Here is a 16,389-nt window from a genome sequence, read left to right on the forward strand (position 1 = left end):
TAGATAGATAGATAGATAGATAGATAGATATATCTATCTATCTATCTATCTATCTATACACACACACACACACACACACACTTGTCTGCTTTTTGCTATGTTTTGTATTGTGCTATGGACCGTTTTTTGTCCTGAATAAAGATGATAGATAGATAGATAGATAGATAGATAGATAGATAGATAGATAGTAGAATAGATAGATAGATAGATAGATAGATAGATAGATAGATAGATAGATAGATAGATAGATAGATAGATAGATAGAGACAAGTATATATTATACTCGTACCACATTGGTCTGTAGTATTTTCTCTACTACTGCAGTACTTTTACAGGGATATATTTATATGTAGTACCATAATGAAACATGTATCACCTATTTTGTACTACAATATTTAATGATTGTACAAACGATGACACAGTGAAACTATGGGTAGCTTGTGTGCAGGTGATCTAAAGTAACGTTTCAATGGTATTTCACAATCAATTTGTTTTTTGAACCAGTGATTGTGTAAGTGCAATATTTCTTTAAAGATATGAATGCACAATGCAATGTTTTGAACATTGGACAGCCTGTGTTACAAGTGATGACCGTTTTGAGTTTTGTGTCTAGAGTTTTGAAAAATGACATCAAGGTTCTGAAATTAGTAGCAAAGTGATTGTAAAAAACTGTAATATGTTGGATTCATGTTAAGACATATAATTTTCTTACAAAAGTTGCAAAGAAACTCTCTACACAAATTTTTCCAGATAAAGGTCTAGAACCAAAAACATTGACCACTATAAGATTTATTTTTTGCACGTTAGACAGTGTATGGGAGTTTCTCTGCAACGGTTTTTATTTTTTATTTTTTTTAGGACAACATACAGTTTCACAATAAAATACAAGAAACAGAAATACAATACAATAGGCTACATAAAGTGCAGATTAGGTAGGCAATACAAAGCCGTCGCGAAGGGAGGTGTAAGTAAGTTGGAGGATATGCAAGAGTGAATAAGATAATAACAACACAATATACATGACCAGACAGTCTGTAACATTGCTGAGATGTAGTTAATTGTCAATATACAGTTGTGGTATATGCAAGTTGTGGTCTAGTTAGCGATGTAGGTCAGTAATAACACAGTAAACATGAATAGACAGTCTATATAAAATGCTGAATGTAGTGAAGAGTCAATATACAGTTAGAACAAATAGTGGTCTAGGTGCTAATAGTTCAGGAATAACACAATATGCATGAATAGACAGACTGTATAAAAGTTGAAAGAGTCAATGTAAATATGAATTGACATATATAAAATGCTGAAATGTGGTAAAGAGTTGATATACATTTAGTGCAGAATTGTGTTCTAGATAGAGATGTAGATCAGTAGAGTCTACTAAAAGTGTGTGATACAAAAGCGGGGAGAAAAGAAAAACAGTTGAGCATATCAGGGCAGATGAAAGGTGCAAAAGAGTGAGAACAGAATAGGATGTGCATCTGTGTAAATATGCAAATTGGGCGTGACAAGGACAACGTGAAGTGATGTGAAAGACGGGTGAAAGAATAACAGCACGTGCAGGGATCGGACAGGAGCTCAGACAGATATGATTTGAAGGCCGTTAGTGGGAAAACTGCTTGACCTACTTACTTAAAATCCGACGCACCTGTCTCACGTTATAGATGTACAAAGTATTTTCCTGTACTTAATAAAACTTGATTTGGAGGCCCCCCTGCAGTAACTCTGAGGACCTCTGTGCCGTATGGTCTCTAAATGAAGCACTTGAAGCAGTGCAATAAATACACCAGCACTTTTTAAGATGTCGTATTGTCTGTACAGTCGTATGTGTCTTTGCATTATGTCCCAAGATGCTTTGATGATCTTACGTTTATGTTTTTATGTTGATTTTGGAATGTTTTTTCTGTTCCATGTTTGTGCTGTGAAGCAACAGATTGTAGCACTATGACCAAGACAAATTTCCCCTCTGGGACACTAAACTGTATTTTATTCTTTTCTGTTCTATTTTAGTTCAGCATATTTGCACTTCTTGGGTTGAATGAACTTATTGTCAGTCGCTTTGGGTAAAATTAATTTAAATTTAATTAGGCCAATTTTATGTGCATTTAAGTTATGAGTTTGCTTTTATTTCAATACTTACTTTGTACATAAACAACTTTATATTCCCACAATAAAGTCATTACTTGTTGTTATTGTAAATATGTGAGCTGTGTGTAGCTGAGTCTCGGTCTGTGGTTGAGTTGTTGTGCCTCCATGATCATAGACAGAGGTTATGTGGACATGACTAAACCTGTCCACATGCTGTTTCTCTACTTAACAGCCGTTTCAACCATGAGCCGTGAAGGAGTCAGCAGGCTCCACTCCCAACCATGCATTGACCCAGTGTCAACAGAGGAGCTGCTAATATGTTACATTAGAGTTACTGCGGCAAACCCTCTATTACAGGTTACATCCTTGGTTGCAGACAGGTTTGGCCTGGAGAAAAGTGCTGTCCTACACCAAATTGTAGACCAGTGATGAGAAATAACTGCTTTCACACGACTTTTGTTGATAACATAGGGGTTTTCTGAGTGAAATTAGACCAAATTAAAAGTGTGTATTCATGGGGCGCCTGTGTGGCTCACCTGGTAGAGCAGGGGTGTCAAACTCAATTTCACAAAGGGCCACACTGGAAAACGAGAATCACATGAGGGGCCAGACATGTATAGTTTATTAATGATTTTATTTAATCGGAAAAAGTCAAATATCTTTGACTGTATTATTGCATGTCTCATATAGATAGCTCTTTTACATACAATTTGGTCCACATAAAGCCCTAAAAAAGTCAGCAAAAAGTGAATCATAGAATTTAGCAAAACAATGCAATCAGATTTTTTAAAAGTAGGCTACCACACAGCTGACTCACAGCAACCTGTTCCACAGCCTGAATATACAAACTCTCTGCTTCTGTGGGAATTTCTGAGTCTCAAAGTCGGCAAATCTGCCAAATTCGGCTTTGTCTGAAGCGTAATTGTGGTTTGCAAACATTTTCCTGTCTTCTTGGTTTGGCGCACAACTAAAATTGATTTGCGGGCTGGATCAAAATTTGTGAGGGGCCGGATTTGGCCCGCTGGCCTCGAGTTTGACAGGTATGCTAGAGCGTGCGCCCCATGTACTGTACAGGACTCAGTCCTCGAAGCAGTGGCCGTATGTTCAATTCCAACCTGCAGCCCTTTACTGCATGGCATTCCCCCTGTCTCTCCCCTTTCACGTCTAAGCTGTCTTATCAAATTAAGGCCTAAAATGCCAAAACATGAATAAATAATAAAGTTTAAATTTATGATGATATCAATTGAAGCAAAATACTGCATTCCAAACACCCCCATTTGATAGAGCAGATCTTTAAATCATCTATCATTTATTTTCTGGATGAACTGATTAGTTGTTAGGTCCATAAAAGGTCAGAAAATGATAAATGTGGATCAGTGTTTTGCCAAAAAGCCCAAGATGATGTCCTCACATGTCTTGTTTTGTCCACAACTCAAAAGATATTCAGTTTACGGTCACAGAGGAGAGAAGAAACTAGAACATATTCACATTTAAGATGCTGCAATCAGATCATTTTTAACCGTTTCGAACCAATTGATTATCAAAATAGCTGGCGATTAATTTAATAGAGGACAACTAATCAATACATTTTTGCAGCTCTGAAAATGTTCTCGATGATGAACTGAAAATCTTCATTTTTCTTCAGATATTTCAGTTGAAGACTATGGGTCAGTGTGGGGACCATCTGCCTCCGTCCTGTTGGATATGATGAGTCCCTGTCATGTTTATTGTTTGGGACACTGTACCATTTGCATTTGCACAATGTGTTATTGTGTGAGTGCGAACCTGAGCCATGTTAATCCACAGCACTGAACACCGAGGCCAGGCCAGGCTCCGGCAATTCCATGTGCCCCTGCATTATAACAGCTGCCCCCCCTCCACCGTCCCCCTGCCTGTCGCTGCTCTCAAAGCTTGAGCAGCACTCCTCCTTTACATGTAGCGCAGGGCCACATGGAAAAAAATCATTTTTGACCAAATACATAGATGGCGATATTGCGGCGATATTGTAGGGTTGACTTGCGGTGCTCATCAATTACGTGGATACAATGACTTAAGTGTGATTTATGGTTCTGTTGAGGCTCCACGCAGAGCTTTCTCCGTAGCCTACGTAAGTGACCTTAAGTTTATACTTGTGTGTTTGGTGTGTGCGTCAATCTCTTTAAGAGAATAGCAGGGTCGGCGTGTGCGTGTGTGTGTGTGGTAGAGCAAGTGAGAGAGTGATGGTGATAATCTTTGGAGCGAGTAAAAACTCTAGAGTCATAGTGGAAGAAACAAAGTGTGTCCCCTGTTCTTTCTGACTGCAGTCAGAAATCTGTAGCAGGAAAAGTTAACCCTTTCCCTAAATTAATGTTGATTATGGAGAAGGAGAACCAGGAAATAAGTCGGAGGAAATGCAACTGTTACCAAGCCACGGCCGAGCTGACCAATCACAGTTGTTTGCCGTCTGTGTTGCTGCGTAGAGTAGTTTTGAGAGGTGCACGTCACCACGTACCTACGTATGTAGCCGCAGCGTCGATTTAACGCAGAACCATAAATCACGCTTAAGTGGCTAAAGGCAAATAATAAAACAGCTATAAGTCTGGTAAGTTCAGTAAATGACATCACTTCACTGTAATGTAGCCTTTAACACCAGGAAAAGACAACACTTGTGTCATATCACGATATTAGGATATCCAAACTTTAAGACAATATCGAGCCTCCTATATCTATGTCGATATAATATAAATACATTGCCCAAACCTATTTATGTGATCAAGGATACAGAGGAGGATGAATCCAGCTTAAATCACACAGACCAGACTGAAAACTGGCTTTGTGACACTACATTTTTAACATTTTACAGTTAGTCTGCTTCTGATTCTGCACTTTTCCTGTTATCCTCAAGTTCCTTGTTGCCATCTAAATATCACACTTCTGTTGTGGTTCCACAGTAAATATTTACTTCAGACAAACTGGAGGGTTTGTGTACTTTCCAAGTCTCTTATTAAACCCAGCAGATAATCTTAGGCGTATAGCAGCCAGGGTGTTAACTTGCACAAAGCCTTAAGAGTTCAATTTTTGGGGAACTTAATGAGCATTTAGGTGAAGATTGGACTGTTAAGCTTCAGCTTTCTTATGCAGAGTCTGTTTGCACAAGAACTGCATGCTGAAAGAGGCAGATACAGCTGCTCCTTTCATTGCAGGAATCAATAGATCAGTGTTGTCACTGTTTTAGGGTTTAAGAGGGGGAAACATAGGCTACTGAGAAATCACACAGATTTGAATGGTACAGAGTGGATGATTGTCACAACAGAGAGTCTAAAGAGTGTAACATTTTAAAAGTGTATCTGTGTTTTTTGCCCCCAATGGTTGGGAGGCACTGGTTATGGTTATGGTTATGGTTAAGGTTAGGGTTAGGTGCCTTGAAGGCAGCGGTCGCAGCGCTGCCTGGAAGGAGCAGTTGGGGACAAAAAACACCATTGAGCATTTTAAAATGTATTGGGTGTCCTCATCAGACTCACCGGACTGTGGATGGCAGTAGTTGGTGTGGTTCTGACACTGGCAGGGCCGGCAGCCAGTGCTGCTGAAGCGGAAGAAGCCTGGGTGGCATTCATCACACTTTGGTCCATACACTCCCGTCTTGCACTTACATATCCCTGAGCTGAAAGGGGCAGAACAGAAGCAAATATCAATAGTGTGCAAAATGCAGATATTTCATTACATCAACACCAAGCCGGTGTTTGCTTTTTGGATTTCAGTCATGGAAGCTGATGTCCAGACTGTTTCTACACTTGACTTCCTGCAGGTTCTCCTATTCACCCATCTGCTTCCTATAACTCTGTTCCAGGTCTGAAGCATGTTGGAAGCACTTACAGTTCAGAGCCATCTAGATCATATCTAGTATCATATCAGCTTCTCCACTAACAGGGTTGAATATAGAATAGAATAGAATAAATCTTTATTGTCCACCGGGGTGGACATTTTCCTTTGGCTCACCAGACATACAAGAAATAAACATACAGACAACATATCAGACATAGTAAGTTGAGTATAGAAAAGGGAAAAGCACCACACTGCATCAAATCGGATTTAATTTTGTCATTTTGTCTGTACCTAAAGGATCTGTCTACCAAAATTACAAAACACATGAGCTTACCTACAAATAGTGTAGCTATACAGATAGTTTGGGCTTGTAGTCTCGGGAAGGAACTTGTTTTGATGGAACATGTGTACGTTCAAAAGTTGTTTTAGTCGGGCAGCACCGGAGCAATCCCGTAAGTGGAATGTTGTGGATATTGTGAAGAAATAAATTTAAGTTAACATGATAATGTGCCTAAATACCAAAATGACATTACTGAGAGGTTACATGTTTATAGGAACTGTGGAATAAATATAGAAGTGCAATGGTGCTCATTTTAATGTGTGTGTGTAAGCTTGATTAGATAATCAATGATGCTCTTTGCAATATGTGTGCAAGCTTGTTTAGATCATTACCCTCCCTGTTAGCACATGATGAGCTGGTATTGACAGGTTACATCAGTATGGGACAGTGGAAAAGCACAAAATACCTAGAGACAGGATGAGAGACATAGGTTGTGAAACAACGGTTTTGAGTGTGGTCATGTGAGAAGTCACGTAAGAGTTACATGAATTATAGGTACGCTCCCCCCTATGGAAGCGACTGAAGAACCATTGGACCAGGAGAGCGCTAAGAGACGTGGACAAGCCTGAGCGCCACCTGGGGGCCAAAAGGACCTGGCCAACCAATGGGAGAAGCCTACGGCAGAGTAGAATGGACCTTTTTCACAGCAGACATTTGGACTTCTCATAGTAGTCATATGCCAAAATATGAAACACTGAAAGCTGTCTGCCGTACATACAAACACAATCGTACACAGACACATGTTAGATGAACGCCAGGGCTCTTGAGCTCTCCAGCACATTGTTGTCGGCGGTTGCGTACATTTCTCCTGCCATTCTGCACGCTGTTTTAAGGTTGAGCCTGGCTCCCTCCTTCTCTCACCCAGGACCCATCACTAGGCACTGGGGCGGCTTCTCCAGCAGGCTGAACCGGGCTCCCTCCTTCCCCTGCCCGAATCGGTACAAGAGCTGCAGCCGAGCCGCGACTGATTGAACCGCGCCTATAGTGAGATAACGTTGTGGGAAAAATACTGGGAACCAAGCAATCGGCCCTTTCTGAATAGGCACGCGCTCCAAACGGGCACTGCACTACTCTCACTGAAAATACTCTGAAATCAACCATCTGTCTCCCTGTCACATTACAGCGTCAGGAAGGAAGCCGCTCCAGTGATTCCAATTAGCGGCTCCAGTGATTTCAGCACACAATCGTCAGTGCAGCCATGGAATCAATGTGTCCATGAAGACAAGCATGTGTTTGTGTTAGTTTTCAGCTGCTCGTTTCTGTTGCAACTAAACTGCTAAACTGCATGTTCGTCGTAGTTTTAATGGTTATGCGTGTTGACTCATGCTTCTGTGCAACAAATTACAACACATCACAATAACAGTTATGTGGCCATTTGAAGTTATGAGAGGGGTCACAGAGTGGGGTTGGCTTGGACCAGCGTCATTTTATAGAGATGTTCCAATACCATTCTTTCCTTCACGATTCTGATTTCCAGACCTGAACATGCGTATCGGCCGATACAGAGTACCATTGTGTAAAAAAAAAATATATATATATATATATATATATATATATTTTTTATATATATATATATATATATATATATATATATATATTTTACAGCTGTATACTAGGCTACTAACTGTATGAATGTAATATGATTGCTATCATTGTTGTATGGCCTCCCTCAGCTTAAACCCTTTGTAAAACATGAACAATTACATAAAAAAAGGAATGCCATAGAACTGCCTTTTATTATCTAGTTTGACAATCGGTCATAACGGAAAAAGAACATAAACCACTTCAAAGAAGTTTTTTTTTTTTTAGCTAAATTACGTGGTATCGGATAGAGATGGTCTGATACAGATACCAGTATCGGTATTGGCCACCGAAACTGCCTAAAACGCTGGTATCGGTATGGGGAAGTACTGGAGTTTATGCACCGATCCGATTCCACGTAATAAAGCCCTAAAGAAAATCTACGTTAAAGTAGTTTATTTATGTTATTTTTCCGTTATAACTGACTGTAACTGGAGAATAAAAGAAAGTTCTGTGGCAGTCATTGTTTGTATTTGTTCATGTTTTACCAAGAGTTTAACCTGAGCCAGACTGACAACAAAGATAGAAATCATATCACATCCATAAAGGGATAGTAGTATACAGTTGTTAAAACATAATAAAATATATGACACTGGTATCAGATCGGTACTCGGTATCGGCCGATACGCAAGTTCAGGTATCGGAATCTGTATCGGGAAGCAAAAAATTTTTTTATCGGACCATCTCTAGTATCGGATCGGTGCATAGACTCGTACACTCGCCGATACAGATACCAGCATTTTAGGCAGTACTGGAGGTATTTCCAATACTGGTATTGGAAACTTCATTTATAAGCACAACTAGGTCGTAGGTCAATTAGAAAAAGTGCCACCATTACATAGTTCATCCACAAAAGAGCACTGACAAGTACATATTTACACTAAAACATATTGTGCTAAGTATGTATTGCGATCACAAAGATCTGTATCAAGATAGTTTGTTGTTGTGTTATTAGTTTACGTTTAAAAATATATATTATCTGCCGAAATATCGATGGCAGTATCTGCCTCAAACAATCCAGTATCAGTGGGGCTATAAACAGAACTAAATACAAGAAATCAAAGTAATGAGCATTAAAGCATTTTATTGGCTTCATGTGTTTTACATAACAGTGTGATTGCTCTCAACTGAGAAAATCCCAGTGATAATGCCTCAAAGAATGCTCCAGCAGAGTTAAATTCAATTACATTATAGCTCTTCAGCAATAATACACACATAAATAACTTATTTCATTTGTTAATGTGTCTCTCCCAGTTTGGATCAGCACTCTCGTCAACCGGCGTAGCTGGCTGTTAAATAGATGCATGCTCATTAATGCATGACGGAATAGTAAGTGGCAGTGAGAGGCTTTATTTCTTCCCAGTGACAAATCATCCATGGCCCTGTGATCCCACCCACACTCAAGATAATTTGCTAGGAAAAGCTCAATGCTAACTCAAGGCTGATCAGCCCTCAAACCCAGACAATGGACTCAGAAACATTTTGAGGACAATGACTTCAAAACAATTGAAGTCGTGGGTCTTAGTACAATCAGGGCTTTGTTAAAACAAGTGCTTAGTGGGGCGTGGGCACTGCTTGGGACAAGGCTGGGAGATCAACAGTCCCCACTCTTCTGGCTTCACACACACACACACACACACACACACACACACACACACACACACACACACACACACACACACACACACACACACACACACACACACACACACACACACACACACACACACACACACACACACACACACACACACACACACACACACACACACACACACACACACACACACACACACACACACACACACACACACACACACACACACACACAGCATCGTGACTCTAATGCAATGAAGTCAGAGAGAAAATGTCCAACTGTCAAAGAGAAAGTCAGCCAAAACTCCACTCACTCCCTGCAAAGGGCTTGATTTCAAAGTGGCATCATAACAACCACTTCTTGAACCAGAAAACGCTGCATACTTTGTACGGCACGCATATTTTACCATCTCTGTTATACTTTGTGGAAGTTAGGCGAAACACCTACAAGAGCACCTTACAAAATATTTGCACATTGCAAAAAAGAGCAATCAGGATAATAAATCACACGGGGCATCACGAGCACACTGATCATCTGCTTTTGAATTCACAATTGTTGAAATGTATGGACATTTACTCAATTTAAAACTGCAAAACTTTAGGTTTAAAAGATAAACAAAATGATTCATCATACAACATAGGACGGGGAATATCTTCTTCTAGGTTCATTCATATTTAACTATTGTTAAAAGCCTGTGCATTCCAGTTTGTGGGGTGACCTTATGGAATGGTCTAAACAACGAAATCAAAACAGAGCTGTAATACTATACAGTTCAAAAATAGATTCAAGAAAACAATACTTAACCAATACAGAAATGTGACCTGGATATGTAACTGGGAATGTTCAAATTTTGTGTGCTGTATATGCATTTGTTTTTTATGTAATAATAATATATTGTTATGGGAATCTGAATGTCTTTGGGGTTCAGACATCAAGTTGGGATTTAGGAAATTATGATTTGTCACAATTTTCTGACCAAAAGAATTATAGATTAATTGGGAAAATGATTGGCAGATTAATCAAAAATGAAGACTATTGTAAGGTGCAGCCCTAGCTTATTACTTTTTTTTCCTGTCAGTGCTCATCATCAGCTGATGAAGATTGAATAAACCTGCTTCCCACAGTTTTTCCAGGCTGGGATGCTATGCAGTATCCAGCATGCCCAGAAGGCCAGGCGGCCTGTTGCCTCTGATGTTTATGCGTTTTTCCTTTAAGATGAAACCTGTACCCAATCATCTCTGAAAAACGGCAGCTTATTTTTTTACTTAGGGAATGAAAGAAGAACGAGAACGATAGAATAGAGCTGGGCGAAATGGAAAAAAGATCAAATAGACCATTTTTGACCAAATACATCGATGTCGATATTTCGGCAATATTGTGAGGTTGACATCTGGTGCGTTCACAAAATATGAACACAATGAGAGTTCTGAAGAATAATCACCGATAATGTGGATATAATGACAATAGTGGATAAAAGCAAATAATAAAACAGCTAGAAAGTCTGGTAAGTTCAGAAAAGTACATCACTTTACTGTAATGCAGCCTTTAACACCAGGAACACTTATGCCATAACACGATATTACGATATCCAAAATCTAAGACGATATATCCTCATATATTGATGTCCATATAATATCGATATTTCAATGAGATTATGAGTTGAAATAACCGTAACCTCGCGGTGCTCTGTACCCGGCTCACAGTCACCTTTTATCGGCCAAATTTACCGTCAGTTTGTCAGGGAGAAGGCTTTTTTACATTGTTCACCAAGGTATAGTTATTTTACAAGAATGTTCTTTAACATGGTCACAGTTGCACTATATTGTGTGGATTGTGTTTTTTTTCAGGGCCAAGTCTTAATGTAGACATTTACCTGGTGAATTATTAAAAATATTTGAGGGTTGATTCTTGCTTGAACAATTTACAGCGGAAGAATCTCTTTTTCGCTTTTCTCTCAAAATTGGTATTGTAAGTGAAATTTCCCTAACCAATTGATTTTGAATCGAAAATGTAATTACTGTCATGGTTGTGTATGTTTTATGTTTCAGTTTCCTGTTTTATTTTGTAGTCCGTTTTCTCCCATGTCATGTCTTACTTCCTGCCTTGTGTTTTCCCGCCTTTGTGATCGTCTTCCCCACCCTGATGCGTTTCACCTGTTCCTGAGCCCTCGTGTCACCTGCCCTTGTTTCATCCTCGTTACCTTGTGTATTAATGGCGCTTTTCCATTACATGGTACCTGCTCGACTCACCTCGACTCTACTCGCCTTTTTTGGTTTTCCATTACGAAAAAAAGTACCTGGTACCTGCTAACAGGTACTTTTTTTTAGTACCACCTCAGTCGAGGTTCCAAGCGAGCTGAGGCGAGCCGAAAAGGTGACGTGAAAACCTGCAGGCTACAGATTGGTCGGAAAGAATCATCACTGATCACTGCATTGACGGGGGTGTCCTGACCAACCCAGCGTTTTTAAATAGTTTAGCCAGCGGTGTTTTTTTGCTGCCTCCAGCTATCTCTGTAGCATACGCTATAAACAAGTGGCCTGAGGTTTATACTTGTGCGCTGGTGTGTGGGGAGTGGGTGAGCGAGGGATCAGTGAGAGAGTGAAGGCGATTATCTTTGGAGCGAGTAGTGACTCTAGAGTCCTAGTGAGAGAAACAAAATGTCTCCTCTGTTCTTTCTGACCACAGTGGGAAATCTGGAGCAGTAAAAGTTAACTCTCTCTTTGATTTCATGTTGTTTACGGAGACGAAGAACCAGGAAATGAGTCGGGAAGGGGGAAATGCACCGCTACCAAGCCACGCCCACGGCAGTCGCTATGACGACCAGCCACGCTGAGGCAGCACTAAAATCTGCAATACTTGTTGAGTTAAAACAAATGAAAGGAAATTATTTTCATTTCCAACATTCTTTTATTGAACAAATTGTACATTGAATATAAAAACGCACCACTAAAAAAAAGAATGACAGTTATATTATAAAGTGCAGTTTTCTGCTGATATTTTCTTTCAACTAACACAAAAATCTCTGAGTGTCTTTCGCGATACGTCACAGCCTTTCATGATGCGTTTATTGCGGCAAATTGATATCACAATGAAAAAAACCCACAATATTTTGTGCAGCCCTAACCCAAACGTACTTGTGAGATGCTGAAACCTTCTCCCTCGGTGATCAGTAATCCTGCTGTTAATTTGTGCCATCTTGGCCAGGAGGAGGGGGTTGTTATGGTTTCGGTGCGATTTCCCTGCAGTGGCCCAGCCGCTCTGCGTCAGATCTGCATGTTAAGTAGGTCAGTATAACATGGGCGACAAAGCTTAACCCCATTTCTGCGGCTGCTGCTGAAGCACTGGCCATCGGCTGTAACATGTGTCGGATAAGAGCAAACATCCTCTGTGCAACAAGGATGTGATCGCCAGTTTAATTACCAATGGGTGAATATTTAAAAATAAAACAGGGAACTACAGTAAGCAGGTTTAGTTGCATTGCTGGGTGGCAGCCAAAACCCTGAAAGGGTGTGTTAAGCAAAACAGCAGCAGGACTTGTGATCTCTGTTTCACTGTGCTGACAGTCATGTCACTTTGGTGGAATTTGGAATGCTTTCTAGCTTGTTTATTATCATTATATAATATATTTATGGAATGTGGTGAAACAACAAATACAGTGCATGCAACAGGGTTAGAGCCAGGTTTGACAAATGCTGATGTGTAAATGGAAAACGCTCATGAGACGCTAAAACATTCCACTGAAAACTATAAAGAAATGTTTGGATTGAGCGGTTCTTCAAATTAACAATTCCAAAAGTTTGTGAAATTGGCATCTTGGCCAGAGTCAGAGGTGTCATTTTGTTAGCGGTTACAGCTTATATTATCTGTCGATATGTTTGTGTTGGAAGTTTACACTTAAGTGATTGAAAAATTTAATTATAAATGAAAAAGATAATCAAGTATAAGCTTAGCACAAAGACTGGAGGCAATCGGAAACTGCCAACTCCAACACTCAGGGGCAGGAGTAGAGGGGTGGCACCTGTATAAATAAATAAAATATAATTGCCCCCCCCCCCCAATCCATTGGGCTAGAGTGCTGTCAAGCTGACAAACTTGATTTCCATTGGATCAGAGTAGTGTCACTTTGCTTCCTGTTCTGCCAATCGCTGCCTTTCCATTTGGTAAACGGATATCTACTTTAAACACACATTGTATGACAACTGTGTACTTTGTTGAAATGTTGAGGCCAGTTTAGAAGTAGAAACATATTGAACTCGCTGTAGAGCACTTGTTGCTGTATGAAATAAATTGTTGCACTTTATTTCTGTTCCATTTCCTGTTATCTGAAAACGGTGTACAGCCATGTTTTCTTTGTTGAAGTTTGAGGCAAGTTTATTGTAAGTGTATTGAACTTAAATTTTATACGGTTCTGTGGAAAAAAAAAAAAATCTTCCCAAACCCTTGACATATGACCAATTAATGTTTCAATAACGACTATCTACATTTTTGCCTTAAGAGCCCGTAAAAAATGTATTGTAGAAAAATAATAAAAATAAAAACAAATGAAATTAATAATGATGATGTGTTTTATTTAGCTAAATTACATTGTGTTGTTCTATCCAATATTTCTAAGCAGATTTTCTACGCTGTATTCTGATAAAATCACCTGGGCCACCCCACATAAAAAATCCTGGAATCGTCCCTGCCAAAACTATTTTAAAACCTGTCCGGTTTACATGTTGTATCTTGTTAGGGCGCTAGTCACAAATCCATTCAGGAGTCAGTTGGGTCTTATTGACAGTAGAGGTATACCAGAGCTCAAAGCCAGCAACCCTTCTCTGTGTACAGAAAGTTAGAGATGCTGCATTCAGGCACTGGACAGAGCAGTTTTTAAGTCAATAAAATAGATCTGTGTTAACTGCTCCTAAAACCACAATCTCTATTTATATACATGTTCAGTAGATATAATGGGTATAATGGATACAAAGTGGATACAATCAATACAAAATGGATATAATGTGCGAATATGAAACTTGGCAGTTGTTGAAAAGAATTACATTTTTCCCTTTTGGAGGAGCTAGGGTTGGAAGCTCGGTAGTCTCCGCCTGTTTCCAGTCTTTGTGCTAAGCTATGCTAAACACATTCCATCAGGGTCTGAACATCAATGAATAACTATGAGGTAGGGCTGAGCAATTAATTGTTTTCAAATTGAAATCTGGATTTAAATGAATGTGATTAGCTAATCGTGAAGACTGCGATTAATCAAATTAGAATTTTGAATGTTTGGTGTAACATTTTTTATTGCTCCTTTTATTATAATATTTACTGTTTTTTTTCACAAGATAAATGCTGGATATACATATCACAGATTGTTAACAGAAATGTCCTTTTTTCAGTGGATTATTCATTTTATCTTTAATTACTTTATTTAACATGATGGTAGAAGGTGCAAAATGTAGATGCTGCTGTTGAACTGAGGCTTATCTGAAATTTTGGTTTACAGGAAAGTATTGTTAAAAATGGTTTTATTATTATTATTATTATTATTATATTACTACTACTTTAGCTTTTGTGATTAATGTTCTGTGTTTGACTATTCAATGTTTCATGCTTATTAAAAGAAAAACATGTATTGCTGGCAGTTCATATCTATGTTCTCATCCTTATAAGAATATAGAGCAGTTCAGATGGTGTCTTATGTTATAATGCTCCATGACACGTTTTATCCGATACAATGTTAATACTGAAATTTAGCTATACCTTAAAAAATAATAATCGCAAATCGAATCAGTATCGCAATATCTGGCAGAAAAATTGCAATTCGATTCAGCCCTACTGAATGAGGCATTTATTCGAATGCAGTATAAGTCCTGCACATCTGTGTATCTGCACTGGACACCCAGCCACAGATGGGGCAGTGCAGTGAAGCCCACTGACTGCAGGTCGCCTGAGTGTGGCCATCAGTCAGGAGCTGGACACGTGGCTCTAACACTGCAACACTGCAGTCCTGCGGCCCACTGCTGCTTTCTGGTGACAGCAGGATGCTGGGAGTGAGCTCTCTGCTTCCACTTGATTAGGCAGCAACGCACGCTCGTCAAACACATGACTGAAAGCAGGTGCTGTTGCTTTACATTTTAGTTTCAAACTGCAAAACCAGCTCATGTTTGATTCTTAAAAGAATTTTACAGATATTTGAGTACAAAATTTTTTTTTGCACATACATATCACAATCAGGTCAAAAGTTGCAAAGAAACTCCTGCATGCTGTCTAACTTGCAAAAAATATATAAAGTTTAATAGTAGCAAAGTTTTGGTACTAGACCATCTTCAGGCAAAATCCCGCCTTTTTGCCCGAAGATGGTCTAGTACCGAAACACTGCCTACTATTAAACTTTATATATTTTCTTTGCAACAGATATTTAAGCCAACAATAAAAATTGCAAAAATGACTGCAAGGCTTTTTTCACTATATATATTGTCGAAGCTGTTAAGGAAAATCTCAGGAGCAGCACAACTCATTTCACACACGTGAAGGTTCGGGAGACTTTGATGAATTACACAGGAGAAGTTTATGAAGACGCCCATATTATGCTCATTTTCAGGTTCATAACTGTATTTTAAGGTTGTACCACAATAGGTTTACATGGTTTAATTTTCAAAAAACACTCTGTTTTAGCTACAGAGTGAGACCTCTTTTCTTCTTCTGTACTATCTTTGATTGCACTCGCACATGAGCAGTAGCTCAGATGTAGATCATGTCAGCTAGCTAACTCTAGAGACAGTAAAAGAAAGCCTGTTTCTCCAACTTTGGTTAGTTACAAGGCAGGATTAGCTGGGAGACTTCTAAATGAGGGCGCACATGTAAGTAGTTCTTTTGTAGATTATGGTGAACTTGTGTGTGTTGTAGCAGTGCTTTGCTATTGAGAACGAGGTAGCTAACGCTACGAGCTAACGGTTGTGGTTAGCCAGCTCGTTTTGGATTGTGACGTCACAGTCCGGGCCGA

At 39.3% G+C, this 16,389-nt stretch overlaps 1 protein-coding gene across 1 annotated transcript in view; it reads right to left on the reverse strand.

Moving 5' to 3' along the window:
- The window catches only part of si:ch211-158d24.2 (multiple epidermal growth factor-like domains protein 9), a 50,607-nt gene that overhangs the window by 17,933 nt on the left and 16,285 nt on the right, over positions 1-16,389 (reverse strand). The window contains 1 exon segment of the mRNA XM_039803161.1: positions 5,589-5,728. Coding sequence (XP_039659095.1) covers positions 5,589-5,728 — 140 coding nt within the window.

Source organism: Perca fluviatilis, chromosome 6, assembly GCF_010015445.1.
Source record: "Perca fluviatilis chromosome 6, GENO_Pfluv_1.0, whole genome shotgun sequence".
Classification (NCBI taxonomy): Eukaryota; Metazoa; Chordata; class Actinopteri; order Perciformes; family Percidae; genus Perca; species Perca fluviatilis.